Raw genomic sequence first — 19,880 nt, forward strand, 5'->3', positions numbered from 1 at the left:
AGCTTCAATTATTTATTTCCCGATTAGTAGGGAAATAAAAACTTGATTCATGATTTCTTAAATATGGCTTATACATTCATTACATAAAATTTTAAAAATCGACATTTTTACACTATTGACTGAAGATGAATAAGGTCAAAATTCACTTTAGGAATGATCAAATCTATATCATTTATGCATGAATGTGTCATGCCAGACCTTATAGTTTTCTCATTTCCGCATTATGTGTATTATTTATGTGGGCATGCTAGTTGAATAAAAAATAAGGTACTTGAGTAGCTGAGGGTAGGAATACTTTCCATAGAATGGCTACTATACAGCTGAGTAGGAAGTAAAGCTACAAAAGTACACAACAATATCACTCACACACAAAGTAGCCACACACACAATAGAACTGATATTAATGGAGTTTCAAATAAAAATGACACTTTTTTGACAAGGGAAAATATTGTAACCAGAGGGCTAACTTAAGAGTTCCTTTTCTGGAATAAGAACCAATAGCAGGTAGGAAGCAGTAAGGTAGTTTAAGAGAAGGAAAGTCTGTCGACCAGTGGTTCTCAACCTTTGGAGGGCAAAGGACCCTTCCACAGGGGTCACCTGATTTATAACAGTAGCAAAATTAGTTACGAAGTAGCAAAAAATATAATTTTCTGGTTGGGAGTCACCACATGAGGAACTGCATGAAAGGGTCAATAGGAAGAGTGAGAACCACTGGTGTAGATTCATTGTGTTAGAGGAAGAATCAAAAAAAACTTCAGTTGTACCGGTCTTTTCTTTCTTCACATATGCCTTGCTCTTTCCTGCCTTAGAAACTTTCAACTTGGCTGTTTTCCCCTGGGAAAGGTCTTCTACCCCTACCTTCTACCACTTTTTAAATTTAGGTCATATTTTCCCTTTAGATTTCAGCTCAATCATGACTTTTGAGGAGAGAAAAAAGTTATCTTTGCAGAGACAAAACCAATGGTACACGTAGCTATGTACAGCATCATCAGGGAGGTTAGAAAGATTAATTCAGTTAGTACTTAATCTACCTTGCTCACTGTTAGATCTTTAGTCCTCACCATAGTGGCTTTTAATGATGGAAATGGGGAGTCAATGGGGTAACTGTACCTTTAATTCATTTTTTAAAGACTCACTCTGGCTATTGTATTGAGGATAGGCTGGAGGGGGGCAATGGTGGAGGGAGGAAAACCACTTATGTTGACACCTATAAATTAGACATTAAAAAACAAAACAATTTGTGGCTAACTCATAGCAATCCTATAGGATGGCGTAGGACTGCCCCTGTGAGGTCCCAAGACCTGTAATTCTTTATAGAAAGCATCATCATTCTCCCATAAATTTGTCCAAAACTGAAAAACAGTAGTCAGGTTATGGGTATTTTGAATGTAGAACTAACAGGTCTAGACTGGATATGGGATGTGAAATAAAATGGGGTGTGGGTGTGAGGGGGAGGGATTCTGAGGAACTGGGAGGATGAATTTGCCACCAGTTAAAATAAGGAAGACCGTGGATGAGGCAGAGTCCCAGAAAGAACAGGGTTTAGTTTTGAATAGAGTTGAAAATTTTAGACACATAATAGATATCAAATAGGTAATTGGTTATACAAACCTGGCATCCAGGTCTGGAAATAAAGATAAAAATTTAGTTTAAGTATATGGTATTTAAAACCATGAATTTGGATGTGATCACCAGTGAGATTATGTAAAAAAGTATGCCCACAGCCCAGACCTAAAATGTTTACATGGTAAAGAGGTTGGGGAGAAGCTAATCAACAGGAAACTTGGGCATGGGAGTCTCTGAGATAGGAAAAGTATAGAAATAAATGAAAGCATATTAAGAAAAAAGTCAGGGAACGGGCTGATTTAATAAACTAATGTCATGAAAAACAGAGCCTGTTAAAGGGCACTACAGCAAAATAAACTACATAGACCTAGATCAGAATTTCACCTGGATATTAGAAGAAATTAAAATTTACTGATAATTAAAGGTAGAGATTATTGACTTCTTGAAGGTTGTTTCAAAACAGTAGAAATTCATTTTGGTGAAAACACACGTGTGTTTGTAAGGCAGTGGGGGGCACAGAAACAGATCAGAAGGAATATACACAGTAAGTCTTTGCATTGGTTTTTAGCTGAATAATCACACGCTCAATTTTAATATTTCTAATTTTCTATAATGCTTTTACAATGATGAATTTTCTTCCTAAGGGGATAACAAGTCATACAACTATATTCTGCTAATAGGAAAATTATGATGAGAACTGACAAAATCTGTTTGGGGGGAGCAAGGGAAACACAATTTGAATGAACAAGTTATGAGTTCCTCAAAATACTGAACACCAAGTTACTCACATGATCCAATAATTCCATTCCTAGGTAGATACCCAAGAATTGAAAACATATATCCACAAACTGATGGATAACCAAAAACATGGAGTATTCATACAATAAAAGGTTATTCAACATGATGGTACTAATACATGCTACTATATGAACTTTAAAAATATTAGTACTAAGTGACAGAAGCCAGTCCTAAGAAAACATTTTATATGATTCCATTTTTTTCAATGTCCAGAATAGGCAAATCCATAGAAACATGTAGTAGGAGTCTCTGAGTGGCCAAGTACTACTCCGTCCTGTAGAGTTGCTGTTTGAATCAGATTTGGACTAGATGGCAAAAGGTTTATGTCCTTTTCAGGTGGTGGTAAAAGTTAATCACTCAATTACTAGTAGAAAGGTTGGTGATTCATCCACCCACAGGCATCTACGAAGACTTGATGATCTGATTATGAAAAGTCACAGCACTGACCACCTTAGGAGCACAGCTGTACACACGAGGTTGCCATGTATCAAAATCAACTTGAGGGCAAAAGCAATAATTAACATAAAACAATGCATCATGTATAGCCTGCATTCTAAAAACCCATTTTGGATTTTACAAAACTGTTTTGTACGTTACAAAACAAACACTCTTCATTCTTTAAGAAATGTTTGCATATTTAAATGTTGCAGTATTTCCTTTCACATAATAAAAATTAAAAGGTACAATATACAGTAAGTAGACGCTATCATTTTATGGGTACAGAGACCAAGTGAATACATATACAAGGCCACTGGCAAAATTTAGGTTCTAAATTAATCATCTCTAAGATTGCAAAAAGTCAGAAATACAGAATAATTATTGTTGGTATAACACCTGAGCAATTTAGCTATTAAAGGTATAAACAACAATAACAAAAGTCCTGCAAAAATATCCAAACTCAGGGAATTATATTTAAAATTGAAAAATATAAAATTTCCCTTCTAAAAAAAAAATCTACCTAAGACAAAGTTGCAGCTATCCTATGTAGATTATTCACACAGGAGTCATATGTAAATGAACCTTTTCTGTAGTCCTTACATAAAATTTACAATCCACTGATGAAAATCAATGATCATATTCAAAGACATTTTCAGAGTCTACCTACAATTAACTTTATACAAAAGTATACTGGGGAAAAAGTCTTTAACTATATTTTACATTAACTATATTAACTGAAGTTAATATAGTTAACTATATTAACTGAAGTCTTTATATTTTATTATTTTGGGTGCATTTTCTTCCGCATTTCTTCAAGAGCTGCTTCTTTCTCTCTCAGCACCTGCTTAAGTCTTCTTATTTTTTCATCTCGAATGGTTTCTTCTAACTCTGGTGGTGTCATAGGGAAAAGGTCTTCTGAATAAGTTTTATTAAAGGCATGACTTTGTTCAACACTTGCATTTGAACTCAATGCAGCTTTCTTCTGGTTATCATGAATACAGTGTTCTACCTCAGTTCTCTTCTCTTCACTGGTTTTGTTTCGGTCTGTGACAATGTTAAGCCGTGCTACTTCTGAAGATGGTAAACCACTGCTAAGGAGTTGGGAACTGGTGACATTCGTTTCCCCGTTAACAGCTGTGTTACAAGGACTCTCAGTTTTTCTCCTCTTTGTATAATTCATCTTCTTAATGATTTTTGCTTTTCTTTTTTTCTCAAAACTCTGGTGCAATGTCAAGTAAAATACCAAAAGAAAAACAAAATGTTATTTTCATTTAGAAAGGCACAGATACAAATATTTAGCAATTCAATTTAAAATGTTATCTGAGATAACTACCGCAGAAAAGAAATGACATCAAAATGAATAGCAATGTTCTACTGATATGCTTATCATTTTGCTACTAAAATACAGTATGAGGTGCAGTATTGACTTACACCAAAATACAAAGTCTTAGAGAATTCCAACTTATTGAATTTCTTTTCCTTCTCAAGGTAGGCCCATATGGAGTTTTCACTGGTGAACTAAAAGTTGATTGGTCAATAATGAAGTCATAAGTAGAATGAAGGTAGATAAAGGTTAATGGGTATTTTTTATCATTATTAGCTATGCAGGCTTTTAAAAAATGTTTCGATAATGATTACCATTAGAATGAAATGCTGGAATGCTTACATTTTTCCTATAATTGGATTATTTCCTTTAAAGCCTTTAAAGTACAATAACCAATTCAAAACATATAGCCATTTAATTTTATGCTGGAAACAAACAGCAAGCATATGAAGAAAAACAATGAAACATCATTAAGGATGTCTTTTTGCCTGTACATACAGAGTTCTTCTTAAAACTATAAACTTGCTAAAAGTTTGATGGTAACTATCATTCATACTAATGAATACACCAAATAAAAGGAAATCAAGAACACTAACTTGTAGGACCGAGAAAGGGCACTGTAGTCTATTACCTGTTTCCTCTCTTCCTCCTTCATCTGAAAGTTTGCCTTTTGGTGTGCATCATCCTTCACCAAACTGCTAACTGCAACCAAACCTTCAGAGCCCAAATGGTCAGGAATTCGAGTCAGGCACACTGTCAAATCTTTAGTGAGGCCAAATATCTTTTTAAATTCAGCATCACTCTTCAGACATAGTGCCTTTTTACCCCTTTCTTGAGCATCTTTCATGCCATCTCTTTCTTGAGTATCTTTTTTTAATGTTGATGCCATGTCATTCTGGATCTGGAATTAAGAAGAAAATATACAAACAATACTGAAAATTATTAAAACTATTTTCTCAGGACAACTACCAAGTGATTACCCTTACCGTCCTTAAAAGAAAACTTATTTGAAAATAAACTACATGGTTTAGTTGCATTACTCTTGCTTTACTAGCCACATTCCAAAAGGTGAATTTAACAAAGAGAAAACTTAAAATGTTCCCCTATAGTTTCTCATTAATTTAATTCCTTGTACCATAAAATAGGCCATCAATTTTCAAAACAACTAAAATGAGAATACAGACAAATGGCAAGTTAAAAATCATCTACATTTTCAGTCTTATGAAAAAGTCTTATGCCTGAAATCAATTTTGTTAATAGCATTTAGAAGTCACCCCCTTGCAGCTCTGGATTTCAATGTGTTTTTTTTTTTTTTAAACTGAAGGAGAAATAGGCTGTTATTTTTCAGCAGACGCTAGTTAAGGGTGAACACAAATATTTAGTGAACACATATATCTTAAGTAGAACATTAAACTAATGTGAGTATTTTGGGTAACTCAATGAGTCAAGAGTTCAAAACTAAGAAGTTTCCTACTGGAAAGAAAAAAAAAATCAGATAGATAAAATCTTATGATTGAAAGGCACTGATTTAACCAGCCCTGCTTGACCCCTTCTACCTTAAACAGAGAAAACATTTTAAAACATTTAATCTTCCCCTCCTCTAAAAACCAATTTGTATGCATATTAATATCATATGCTAAAATTTGGTTATTAAATATATATGTATGTATGTATGTACAGTCCCTATAAGGTATAAGCAATTAAGGCACTAAGCTGCTAGTTGGAGGAATAAGTATGCTCAGAAGTGCCTTGGTTAAAAGGTGTAATGCAATTACTTGGAGAAAAGTGGGCAGCGAGGGGAGGGTGGGGGGAACAAAACAAAATAGCCATTGAAAACTTTATGTACCATTGAAAACTTTATGTACCACAGTTCTACTGTGACACAGGAGTCAGAATTCTATTCAATGGAAACTTTTAAAAGTGTGTATACATACATATACACACTCATATACATACAATTTTACTAAGCTTTAAATACATATTATCCTTTCTCAATTCTTCTACACCTGCTGACTGTTGGGTTTTTGTTGTGTGAAATGATTTGGCATTACAAATCACTCAAGAGATTACTGCTTGGAATCTCCTAATTACATACTCTCTCAAATATTCCCACAGAGAAAAGCTTTTATTCACCTAAGCATTCATGTGTGTATATGTGTAATTGGATGGGGTAAGGAAGAAAGAAGCATCTCAGATAACTTTGAGAATTAAGAAAAACTTCTATATACATACATATATATATATAAAAAATACCCTAACATGGTAAAAATTACCTTTGGTTCTTTGTCTCTGAAAACACCCTGCTGGGCAGTAACAGCTGTTGCATCAATAGAGGAACTTATTTTCTCTATGCTCTGGATGATAATTCCTTCTCTGGGGATATTTTGTCCTGTACTAAATCCATTGGGAAAGGTTGGCTTTGTAAATAAAGTCTTACTTGGTCTTAAGTAGTTAATGGATTGGTTATGTGTGTTTGGGGTAGAAAGAGATGGTTGGTCCACCTTTTTATTCTTCTCTGCACTTAGATTGGCCATGGGAGAAAGTGATTTTGTCTCCATCAGGGAAGATCTACTTTTTGCCAAGACAATATTTACAACCTCTCTGGATATATTTGTGACTGGACTTGAACTCACTACTGGTGGTATGTCTTTTCTTGATGGAGTATCAGAAGAAATAAAATTCTGTTGGTCAATCTGTGATGGCAAAACATCTGACCCCTTTTTAGCCAATAGATAGACTTTCCCATTAAACATAACCAAAGCATTATCTTTAATAGGTATACTTTTGGACTGTGTCCCACCAGGACTGATGGTACTCAATGGTGGCATAGTTACAGTATTGTCTCCTGAATTTTTCTTATCTACCAATGTTTTTAAAATCTTTGAAGCCACATTATTTGAAGACTTAACAGGAACAAGTGATGGGTTGTAAGGGTGTAGGGTCTCTTGAAAAATCCATTTCACTGGAGCAACTTGAGAATGTTGACCACTTTTTAATTGTGTCTCTGTAGCCACATTGATTGGCATTTGGGTGGTATTTCGTATCACTGGATTTGCTATTTCTGTACTAGGTTTGGGGTAAATGTTTTGAAAGTTCTTGGTAACTACATTTTTCACTGTTTTTACAGGAGATACATATATAACAGTTGGTATTTGGGAGGTCTCAACTGTTCCTGAGGTACTTGTGGCTGTAGTTGAAAGTATCTTTTGCTGAACTGAAGGAGGCAACGATGAAGCTGGTACAGATTTCACTTCAGCATGGGCTGGAATCTGTAAATGATGCCCAGAAGGCAAAACTGGAGGCTTCACAGCCACTGGAAGATTCTGAGTATTTACTAAAATGTAAGATGAATCACTTTGTGTTGAAGAGGGAGGAACAGCAAATGTTTGCATGGCGAGTCCATCAATTTTCACACCATGACTCTGAAGTTTAGAAACAGATGAGGTCATCTTTTCAGTTCCCACAGAAGCACCTCTAGCTTTTTCTGATGCATCTACTGTTCTTGTGAGAAAATATTTTGTAGAATTGGCTGGCTGAAAGACTGGCAATTGAACTGATGTACTTGTGGAAGAGCTGGAAATCTGAGTTTGAAAAGTAACATGAACGGGGCTTCCTTTATTCCCTTTCAAAGGATCAGACATGACTGAAGATTGAACTACCGGTATAAGATTTCCAGAGGAATTAGGAATTGGAAGTAATTTCAGAAGATTTTTTCCATCCGAGCCAATCGTCTGAACTACTTGGTATATGCAGCCTGAAACACTTAAAAGAACATTAAGAGTAAATAAATACCACATACCACAAAGTACATACATTTTATTTTTTAAACAAATAGCTGCAAATATTATTTAACCATAAAATAACCGAGTTTTCAAAGCAAAATCCTATTCAAAACAAAAATTTTGAAATAGAAGAGATAATCAGCTTTGATTTAGATCTTATGATATTACTAGCCAATAACTTCCCAAGCTAAAAGTATACTTTTCTAAAACTTTATCTTATAAAAGTTATCCCTATTAACATAGGTTCCTATTAAACTGTTAGCCTCTTCCTTTTTTCCTTAAATCCTCAATTCACCTGCATTTACAATGGGGGCTTCAACAATGTGTGGGAAAATGGAATAGAAATACAATTGAATTTTCTACTTTTTAAAGCACCTGTGTACTTATTCTATGTCCCTCATTTCCTATTTCTTTTCAGTCACCAATCTGTTCTGTTTTCTTCCTACTGAAATTATAACATATTGTCAATCATTCTTTTCCTTAAAAACTATCTTACTGTGATACTTACTGTGCTACATTTTTGTTTTATAGGCTAAACTAAATTACTCATATAGGAATAATTTTCTTATTTCACTATTGTTTCAGTACACATGAGGTTTTGGTGCTTACATGGCAATATAATTATTTACATTAATTTCCAATTGTCTGTCAATCCAAGCCTATAAAGTACCATCATTCAAATAAAAGGTTGGTTTTCAATGAATGCAAAGGAGACTATAAGTCAATAAAATATTTTTCCCCTAACCAATTTTTTTATCTTCCTACTTGCAAGGTGCTTTTCATTACAAAATGTCTTCTTTTAAGTTCAGTCAATATATACTAATCTCTATTTGTAAGATCATTTGGAGATTACTTGAATGTGGACACCTCAGGTTTAAACTAAAATTCCTTTCAGTTAAGGGAAACACCAAGGTCTCATGGGACTGAGGACTACTAGATCTACCCAAGTCTTCACATGGCACAATTCTCCACAGAAATGATCCTTTGTAAGAGGTACATATTTGGACCAATATAACAACCTCTGAGCCTACTTTATAATTACAATTGCTAATTTCCTTTGATATAGATGTGAGTTTGTTACATCTTAATCTATTTTTCATTATGAGTGTACAGTTCATAGTCATAGGTCCTAAAATGATCCTATACTTGTGTAACTAATATCAAATGAAGACAAAAACTTCAAGGACAAATTAGGACTCTCAAGAGTTTAAAGTATGTTTTAATAGCTACGTTTTAAAATCTTCCTGAACTAATAAAATCAGTGCTAAAAATTTTATGTATCCTGAGAAATCCTTAAACTCAATTTCACACTTCTATAAACCATCATTTTATCTTTAAAGTTTTTTAAGTACTTTAAAATATACTGACTTTTCATAAACCAAAAAAATAAAGTATGAATTCTTGCTCTCAGGGTTTGAAAAGTAGACATCTACTTTCACTACTCTCCCCACACCACAATAAAAAACATGTATGAAGTAAAGTCTGAATTTATTAAGTACTAATTCGTTAAATAAAAATGTACTGAGTTATCACCAGACACCAGGCTCAAGCTGGAAAAAGTAAACTACAATCTGTGAGCCAAATCTGGCTTATTGCCTGTTTTGGTATAACTGCAAGATCAGAATTTTTATATTTTAAATGTGTGGGTGGGAGGGATTAGGAATAAAAAAATAATATTTTGACAGGTGAAAAATCACATAAAATCCAAATTTTGCTGTCTATAAATGAACTTTTATTGGAGCCCAGATCAATTCATTTTTTACATATTGTTTATACCTGCTTTCATTATATAATGGCAGTGTTAACTAGTGGCAACAGACATTAGATGACCCGTAAAGTCTAAAATATTTACTATCTAGTCTTTTATAGAAAAAGCTTGCCAACCCCCAAGCTAGATCAATACACAGTGGCTATAAACATTTAATAAACCAGTGGGCAACAGACATGTAAATAGACAATTATAATTAAATGACTTAAATGAAGAATTTATATGAATGTGAAATGCTTGATTTTCTTCAGATATTCTTTCCAAGATTTACAAGGTAAGATATTCTCCGACCTCTGTAGTGACTCCTCTTCTTTGCTAACTCATCCAACTTGAATCAACATCCAAATATTGAAGTTCACCAAAACTCAGCCCAAATCTTTCTTTTTCTACTCTGAATCTTTCTCTAGATTACGTCTTTTAATTGTGCTGGCTAAATCACTACTTACAAACACGCACGCACTACAGCACGCCAAAGTATCACAGCCATCAAGTGGATTTTGACTCACAGCAAGCCTACAGGATAGAACACAACTGCCCCACTTGGAAGTCAAAGACTCATCTTTTTTTTCCCTTCCCTAAGAAGGACTTGCTACATTCTAAATGCTGACCTTGGGGTTTGAAACAGCACAAAATCAAGCTTACTGCTAGGACTCATAGCATCCCTTATAGAATAGGGTAGAAATGCCTCAATTCTTTCAGCATATTTAAATTTATTTACATCACATCCCCACTTAAAACATTTCAAATCTCATGAATTCTGTGTTTCCAAGACTATAACTGTTTATGGGAGTAAAAAACCCTGTCTTTCTCCCCAGCAGTAGCTGGTGGTTGTGAACTGCTGACCTTGCAGATCACAGCCAAATGCATAACCACTGCCCACCAAAGCTCCTACCATCAGGGCTCCAGTATCCATCCTTCTTTTGTGATTAATAGCTCTATTCAGAATTTCAAAGACATTTAAATGCAGTGAATCCTCTCCCACCCTCAATTCTTCTTTTAGAGATCTCCCTTTGGCAAATAAATTACATAGCTATCTATCTTATACACCTCCGTGTAAGTCCTGTTTTCTTAGCCCCTCCCCCCCCATGAACTCTTATCACAAAATCCAATTCTCTTTTAACTTTCTTTTGACCCATTAAATTCTTTCCAAATCAATGGTCGTCACTATTCTTATCCAAACAAACATACAGGCTTAGAACTATGATAGCTTTGTAACTGCTTTAGTCCTGTCCTCTCCGTTCAGGTCATTAAGTATACAGGAGCTTCTCTAGGCATCCCTGCTTAAAACGACTGTAAGTGGAAGAGAAAGACTAGCAAGGAATTTGTGGGACAAATAGGTTCTAAGAATGGAAATTTCTCAGTCTCTTTTTAAGAGTAAATGCTCAGGTAGACTAGTCAAGAGGAAAACACTGATAATCAAGGAGAAAGGGGAATAATCCATAATTTAAGGTTTGAGAAAAAGGGCATGGGTCTAGAAGAGAGGTGGAGGAAACAGACCCGAGAAGGCTAGAGAAATAGCCCTCCATTGGAACTCGAGAGGATGGATGCATATGAGGATATTTTATAATTTTAGTGCCAGCTTGAGAAATTTTGATTTTATTTTCTCTATGAAATGTTCACACTGAGTTTTCAATCTCTCAATCCTACAATACCTTCACTTATCTACATGGATCCCCTACTTATCACCCTGGTTTCTCAGGAAAAGGATCTTTGTCCGCAGTGATTGCATTCCATTCTATTGCAGCTATCCACTTCTGTGGTCATACTCTGGACTTTGTTGCTGTTGGACGTGCTTAAACTTGTCAAGGGTTTCATTTCCTTGGATCCATCATCAACACCCATGGAAGCAGCAGTCAAGAACTCAAACAACATATGACACTGGGCAAGAATGCTGCACAAGAGTTAAAATGCAAAGATGTCATTTTAAGGATGAAGGTAGGCCTGCCCTAAGCCATATTTCCCATGCATATAAAAGTTGGACAGTGATCAGCATATAAAAGTTGGACAGTGATCAAGAATGATGAAGAACTGATGCATCTGAATCATGATGTTGGTGAAGAATATTGAATATATAAGGAACTACCAGAAGAAAAATCTGTCTTACAAAACTTCTTCAGACAGTCAGAAGAGTCCATAATGGCAAGGACAGAGACTTTTTTTCCACATACTTTGGACATATTATCAGAAGAAACCAGTCGCCGGAGAAGGACATGAAGATGAAGACACACGGATTAACACACAGACTGAAATATGACAACAGTGAAGGACAGGCAGTGTTTCCTTCTGTTGTACATAGGTAAACGACCCTCATCATAGCTATATCCTCTGTACCTAGTAGAGCAATTGTCACACCGCTGTAGATACTCAACAGAGGTTAACTGAATTGAAGCCTGCCTACTATATAATAATCTGACTTCCTACAACAAAATTTAATGAGCTCTAAAAATTAAACTGAAATGTAGAACGCTAAAGAAATTTTCTGAATTACAGACTTTCTTCTTCTTGCTTCAGAATAAGGAATTCAGTAACTGAGATCCTACTAAAAATCCTTTTTTCTGCTAGTAAATTGCAGAACTAGAACCAGATTCTGAATCCTATGCCCTGGTTTGGTCATTCAAAAGAAATCAGCCTGTGAATTACTTTAAACCAACTGGTGTTTGAACAGAGAAGGTACAATAGAAAACTAAAAAAAAAAAAAAAAAGACTACTTTAAAACTATTATGGGCTTAATCTTGACTCTTCCAATTACTAGTTGACTATTTTTGGCAAGTTTTCTTAACCTCTTTGAACCCTGGGTAATTCAAACAGTTAATTCTTTGGATGCTAACTGAAAGGTACTCCCTTCAAGTCTACCTCAGATGCAAGCTTTGGCAATCTACTTCCAAAAAATAAGTTATTGAAAATCCTAAGAAGTACAGTTCTACTCTGACATATATGGGGTTGCCATGAGTTCAAATCAACTACATGGCAACATTTGGGAGTTTTAGTTTAAATATGTTTCTTCACTTGTATAAGTGGGAAAACACGTTATGAAAAGTAAGTAAGTAACTGCCTGGAATCATGGGAAGCTCCTTTATGTGCTAGTTATAATCCTCTGTTGAAATCTATTATAGGCCTCCCAAGAAGAAAGATATGAATTAGGATAAATCTTCTGAAAATGTGAGAACTTTAAAAGGTGTAAGAATTTTAATAAAAGGAATAGTAAACATTTATAACCATTGACATTTTTGACTTCTAATATTGATAGAAAGCATTCACATTAGAAATTGAGTAAAAATCGTACATGCTAAAGAACATTTTCTAGATTTTTTAACAAAATATTTATTTCTCAACTGCTAGAAGATCCTGTTTTCATCTTACTGTTCATAGTATATTATATACACATACAATAATAAAGAAGGTAAGAAAGAAAAAGTAATGCTACTCAGGTCCCAATTCACACATGCACTGATTTATTGCAAACAAAATGTATTTAAGCATGGCTGTGTGATCAGTGGAGGAAGCAAACAAATTTTTTCAATAATACTTGTCTTGTTAGAGTATCTTCAAATACCAAGATGCAATCAAAATAGTAGCTTCTGAGGAAGTGAGCAGGTCAATAAAAATCAAGGCAGAGGTCAACTCAGAAGGTTATAAAAATCGTTCTTTGAAATTTTCAAGGGGTAACCCTGGTAGATTTTCTTGAAGGACAGATGATTATCAGAGAAGCTTATTAAGAAGTTTTTAGAAACAGAAGCCTGCATTAGCGGTAATAGGTCAGGAAAGTGGCATCAAAGGGTTTTCTCCCATCGTGACAATAAGCCTGGTCATTCTTCAAGTCCTGATCTTGCTCTTTTGGACTTCTTTTTGCTCCCCAAACACAAAGAAGATCGAAAAGGACAAGGAACATGATTTGAGTTCCTTGAAGACGCCCAAACTGTTCTTTTAAAATACTGCTAATCAAGAGTGCAACATTCTTCAGAGTTTGAGAAACATAAACACAGACTCCAGAACTGTTTGATGGAGGATATGTCAAAAACACCGACTTCACATTGACATTTTTGTTAACAGGTTTCTGATTTTATAGTAAGGTATACATTTTAATGTGGCCGCATTTGTTATACCACATACAAGTATTATTGTATATAGAACAGTTGTTATTCTAATAAGTTGTCATTTCCTGGAAGACAGCAAATTATCAATCATACACATAATACCTCTTAAATTAATAAACAGACCAGCAAATGGATATTGCCACCACCCATCTTAGTTAGGAAAACAAAGGTTCAAAAATATTACCCTAAATAACTTATTCCAAATTACATGCTCCCTTTAAGCAATCCAATCTGCTTTCTTGAATTTACCTTAGCATAAACGCTGATTGAGAAACTTTATGCGTTAGCCTGATGGGGTGCCTTTATCACTCTCTTAGACACTTCCCTAATCTCATACGAATCACAAACATTAAAACAAAATTCTACTGTATATACAACTGAATATAAACTAAAGTGATTGGCCATGAAACATTATCTTTCTAACCACAGGCTACCCACCTGAGTACAATGAATTAAAGGATGATAAAAATTAACTGCCAACAACAAAAAATAATAAAAATGAGATCAATTTAAAAATCAATTGTCAACAAAGAATTAAAGGAAGATAAAAATCAATCACTATGATGGATGTGCTCACTCATATTATTGGGGGATGCATTATCACAAACTATTATAATAACTCGAAACTGGAAGAGAAGGGAACCTTGATGATGTGCAGGAAGTCTTGACTGTTAATTGAAAGGCAGGGGGTTCAAAGCCATCAGTCACTCTGCCAAGAGAAAGATGAGGCTGTCTGCTCCAAAGATTTGCAGCCTCTGAAATTCTGTACAGGGTTAGTATGAGTCTGAATGAACTCACAGACAGTGGATTGGTTTTTTTAAGTTAGTAGAGAAGCCCTGGTGATGCAATGGTTAAGGTGGTAAGCCACCAACCAAATGGTTGGCAGTTTTGAATCCACCACTCACTCACTCTGGAGGAATAAAGAATAGCAGGAAAAAGGACTTGTGGATCTGCTCTTGTAGATTTATAGACTAGGAGACACTATGGAAGACTGTGCCACATAAAAAACTCTAATTTCAGTTCTGACCTTGCCTCTAAGTTTCAAACATCTCCCTGACTGTATGCTTGCCATGTTCTTATCTCAACTAAGCATGTTCTTCTCTCAACATGCTTGCCATGTTCTTATCTTTACCTATGTCTACACAGAAATTATGCCCTGAACATGGACATAATGGATGGCTGTTTAGTCCTCTTCTACTGTCAATTCTCTGACAAGGTCTTATCCCTTCTAAATCTTTTAATCTAACCCTATCCTCCGTTAACTAGTTTAGTCCCTCAGACTTTCTGAATGGACACTCAAAATCAAATCCTTAACATAGGCGCCTCAGCCTCAAATCCACACTGCCATCAGCAATCTAAACACTTAGCTGACTATGTTGATCCTTTTCTTAAAATCGCCAAACAATTTCTAATAGATGAAGTCTAATCTCCTTAGCAGGGTCTCCTGATAGTACAGTGGTTAAGGGGCTCACTTGCTAACCAGAGCAGCAGCTGGACTCGACCAGTAACTTCCATATAGATTTAGTTTTGGAAACCCTATTGAGTAACTTCTAATCTGCTCTAATGGATCACTGAGTGGAATTGACTCAATGGCACACCAACAATCTCTTTAACTGTTAGTTTACCAGAACTAATGAAATTCTCCACAAGCTATCTAGTTATCTAATTCTAGTTTAGAATTAAATCATTGCTAGTAATAAAATACTATGTTATGCCTTTTATGCATTACTTACCAGTTCCCTTTGCCTAGGCATATTCTTGTAGTTATGTTTAACTGGAGAGCTAGCTGATCAATGGCGTAATTAGGGGTGGGTGGGGTTGACATAAAAATGACCCCAGGGGACGTGGTGGGGTGGGAGTAGCAGCACAGGGAAACAGAACTACTGGGAGTATGGAGATGCTAAGGTTGGCCTCCGCGCACTGCATGCCAACCCCACCCCGCCAACCCCCTCCATGCCAGATGGGGCTGAGGGCATGTTAGGTCTAGGCGCCTGGCTCTGGGCAGAGAAGGATTTCTGTTTTGAGCCAATCAGAAAGGGAAGACGCTAAAGGAAGGAGTAAGGAACCAGGGAAGAGGGTTCTTGCAGCAGAGGGTCAGGAACTTGCAGCTTGGCTCAACCCAACGCAGGGGCAGAGTTGGGTACTGGCTTGATACTACGAGTTGCCACACAGGATAAATACCAAGTGATGCCACTGTACCTGATACTTAAGCTTCCCAGCTGAGATGCTGCAGATCTCTACAACCACCTTCCTCGATGCCCTCACAGCAGCCTGCACATAACACAGCCCTTCTTGACATCATCTCTGCTCCCTGTCCCACACGGCACAGTTTTTCCTGGGCAAGAATTATGCCTTATTCTTTAGTGCAACCTCCCCAGCTAGCAATCTATCACATAATTCAGCACTCAGGGATGCGTTTTAACAGGATTTCTGAACTGCACTGACAGAACTAAAATATGAGCCCAGGTCTCCGTAACTCTAAAGCTTCTTTCCACAATACTATTTTAATTCCTTATGGTATTTAATAATAGAGTCCAAATCCAGATAAATGTATACGATCACAAATATTTTCTAGATTTTTCCTTTGAACAAGATTAAATTTGTATTTTACAGATCCTCATGAATTAAACACTTTAAACAATAAACATTCTATATCACTATCGAGAGCAATGTACCCAAAAGAAAGTAGTAACTCAAGAAAATTCAAGTATCTCTAGATTTTAAGAAAATAATATAATTAAAGTGGACTTATCTTAAAATTTTGAAAAAAATGTTACATTTCTAACAGACTAAGAATAACATTTAACCATACTATGTTTAAAATTATATTTCAATACCTTGCAGATTGCTACAAAACAGATTCAACTATGCCCTCCAAAACCAGTGTCAAATATCTTTAGAAAGTTATCTTGTAAATACTCCAAACAGGTGTTACAGAACTTCAGTGATATGAATGGTGAAAATTAAATGCACTGAAAAATGAAAATAATGAAAGTCTATGAGTTAATTAACTAGAAAATACAAATATAACCAAAACATAATTCCAGTGGTAGTTTTTTAAATCAAATAGTCAAACTGATTAGAAATTAAGTTAAATAAAAACACATTTCTTACTCTTTATATTATTTTTAATGTTAAAGAATTCATGTTAGTGCATAATTAAGATAAATCTGATTTCCTCAGGTATCCAGTATTACAGAAGTAATAAACCACTAAAAAGGCATTTAACTCGTGCACATCTGTACAGGACACTACTTTTGCTTCCCACCTCCAACTTCTACCACAAAAATAAATCAACACAAAATTAGACTTTTTAGATTTGATACACAATGGTTCTTTCTTCATGGTTCTTCAATATTGTTTACCTTCCAGCTGTTGTGGTTCTTACTTGCTATCTAGTCAATTTGGACTCATGGCGGCACCATGAGTATAGAGTAGAATTGCTCCAGAGGGTTTTCAAAGCCGTTAACTTTCAGCAGCACGTTGCCAGGCCTGTATTCCAAGGCAGCTGTGGGTGGACTTGACCACTACATTTTAAGCTACTAGTGGAGCATTTTAACTGTTAGTTTCCCCCAAGTAACTCTTTGTTGTTGTCAGGTAACTTGGAGTCGATGCAGCTCAGAGGCTCCCCATGTGAATGTAGAGATACCCCATTGCGTTTCCTAGGCTGTAATCAAAAGAAAATAGATCACTAGGTCTTTTCTCTCACAGAACCACCATGTGGGTTCCAATGGTCAATTTCTTCGATTCAGTTCTCATCGATCTCTTCTAATTTGAATTTCCATCCCAGATACATAGAACCAGAATCTAAACATTAACAAGATCTTCAGCTGATTTTTAAGAGATTCCTAGATAATTCTGTCAACACTGGGAGTAGGGCTAAAATGTAGATTCTGATTTAGTATTTGAGCATCCGGGAGTGGAAGTGAAAATTCTCGGCAAGACATCAAGCTATAGTAAATAAACTGGTGTGAAGGCCTAATTTGGGGTTAGCAGTACAGTGTTTGACCACTGAGAGTTTCATGGGCTAATCCTTTGCTTCCTAATATTAGTGATAATTTCCCTTTATAATACTATGTATGCTTTTAAAGAATCACTTTTGCTTTTATGTTCATTCTAATCAGGTTTCACAAACTGGATGTAATTAAAAGAAATCTACTTCCTAACTTAAAATGTGTACACAACTTTATAAAAATTGTGTGCAATTTTATTCTTATTTAACATTTAAATAGTGTTCTCCTGTTTTCCTACTCTTCCTTTGCATACACTCATTTTCAATCCTTAATACTTGGTGCCATTATTTACAAACTGGGCACTGTGGCACAAAAAGTTATCCAGGGCCTCGCAACTAGTAACTTACAAAGCTAGGATTAAAACCAGGCTTGATTTTCTTTAAACAAAAATCTCTCGTGATCTCGCATTTGACTTTCCACGCTCTTCCTCTAAATTTTCCTTCAGCAGAGTATCCTTTTCTTGCCACCTATCAACATCCCCTAATTATGGAGAGTCGAATTCCAATTATTACACGTTTGCTAACATTCTGTTTCCGCTTCACGTTAAGAAAGTTAACTACTAAATAACCGATTATCTATTTTCTAAAATCACCCCCAAAAACGTCTAAGAAACACCGGGTTCTTCACATCAAATATACAATTCATTGACTTCTCATTAGAAATGGTACTCTAATAAGCTTTTTAAAAGGGCTGATTTCACAAAGACTTGCTGTTTTACTTTCCTCTCTTCGTATAAAGCTAACTTTTTAAAAAGACATCCATCCAAGCCTTTCCTATAACAACTTTCTAATCTCTTACAATTGCTAGAAATTAGCAATTACACACACAAACATCCTTGCTCTCTTCCTCACGAACTCATGGCTCTTGTCACTGAAGGCGTAGAACCACCAGGGATGCATTTGCTGTTCTGCGCAGAAAGATGTCTATTTTTGCTGCGTATAGACGAGAATCTTCCAGAAGGCTTTGGTCTGGCAGGAGGATCAGCCATGTTGCTTTTTCTCTCCCGTGGAGATCTACTCTGGGCGCCTGTGAAATCGGAGAGGCTGGATCCTGTGGCGCAGCTGTGGCGGCTGACAGCATCGGGCTCGGAGGAGCGATACGGTTTCCAAGGCGAAGGCACTCAGAGGACTCCGAGCTAAGCGTCGGGCTGACCAGCACTTCCCGCTTCAGCGGCTCCCCCGGAAACGGCCGCCAACTCGACTTCCAGCTAAGAGACGGGGCCAGGGGCGGGTGTGCAGAGGGAGATGCGAAACCAGTACTTACCAATGCGAGGCGTTGCCTGAATTTTCCTCTGCGGGTTTCAGGACGACCCTCTGTAGATTATTGGACATTTTAGAGGAGTGAAAGGGGAGAGCACAACCAGAGAGGGGGGTTGTGTACAGCTGAAGTCCTCAAGAAGGGGGGGGGGGGACCAGAACGAGAGAATGTTGAGCAGGGGAGTTTCCCGAAGCAAACCTGAGCGGTTCGAAGCGGAAAGAAAGGAAGTGGCTTGGTCTGCGGAGGGCGTCTCCTCAGACTTCGGAGGGAGGAGGAGGTGCCGAGACGCCGGAAGCCAAGAGAAGACGGCGTCTGCCCTTCAGTCAGCGCCCAGAGAATCGGCCGGAATCTCCGCCCCACAGGCTACGACATTACCCCGGAGCCAATCAGACAAGCAGATTGAGGCGTGTCCCGGATGGCGTGGGTGCGAAGGGCGGAGCCTGGGATCCGCTACTGAGCCGATCTAATTCTGACGGCTCCACCCACCGACCCGCGGGCTGCTGTGAAGCTGTCAGTGACTTCCACAAACGTCATGTCCGGTCGTGAAGATGATTGGTTCGCTAACGCCCCGCCTTTATGATGCCATCCAATCGCAAGTGGAATTTGCTCTCTCTTTCCGGGACAATGGACGAATCACAAAAGGAAATCCTCCAGATATCTACGCAAATAAAAATGTTTCCGGGGTCAGGAATTAAGTTTTCTGCGTTTGTGTCCGCTCTTAGAGTGAGCTTTTCTCTCCCTCCGGTGCTTTAGGAGACGTTGGCCGCCCGTTTTGGAGCCGCCACGTTTTCACGGCCAGATAAAATGTAACACGCTTGCTTGTAGCCAGCCCTCTTTTGT

General features: G+C 36.7%; 1 protein-coding gene across 2 annotated transcripts; it reads right to left on the reverse strand.

The window, feature by feature from the left end:
• Window positions 1–179: 179 nt before the first annotated feature.
• Window positions 180–19,371, reverse strand: LRIF1 (ligand dependent nuclear receptor interacting factor 1). 2 transcript variants are annotated; one of them, XM_075559273.1, is made up of 4 exons: window positions 19,047–19,371; window positions 6,400–7,888; window positions 4,758–5,027; window positions 180–4,021 (listed from the first exon to the last, which is right to left on the reverse strand). In XM_075559273.1, exons 1-4 carry the CDS (start codon window positions 19,112–19,114, stop codon window positions 3,584–3,586), a joined length of 2,265 nt encoding a protein of 754 aa, XP_075415388.1. In that variant the 5' UTR covers window positions 19,115–19,371; the 3' UTR covers window positions 180–3,583. The 2 variants fall into 2 exon arrangements, with proteins under 2 accessions (XP_075415388.1, XP_075415392.1); XM_075559277.1 differs by lacking the exon at window positions 6,400–7,888 and having other exon boundaries at window positions 194–4,021; window positions 19,047–19,354.
• Between the last annotated feature and the right edge of the window lie 509 nt (window positions 19,372–19,880).

The sequence above is a fragment of the Tenrec ecaudatus genome, chromosome 1 (assembly GCF_050624435.1).
Source record: "Tenrec ecaudatus isolate mTenEca1 chromosome 1, mTenEca1.hap1, whole genome shotgun sequence".
In the NCBI taxonomy this organism is placed as follows: Eukaryota; Metazoa; Chordata; class Mammalia; order Afrosoricida; family Tenrecidae; genus Tenrec; species Tenrec ecaudatus.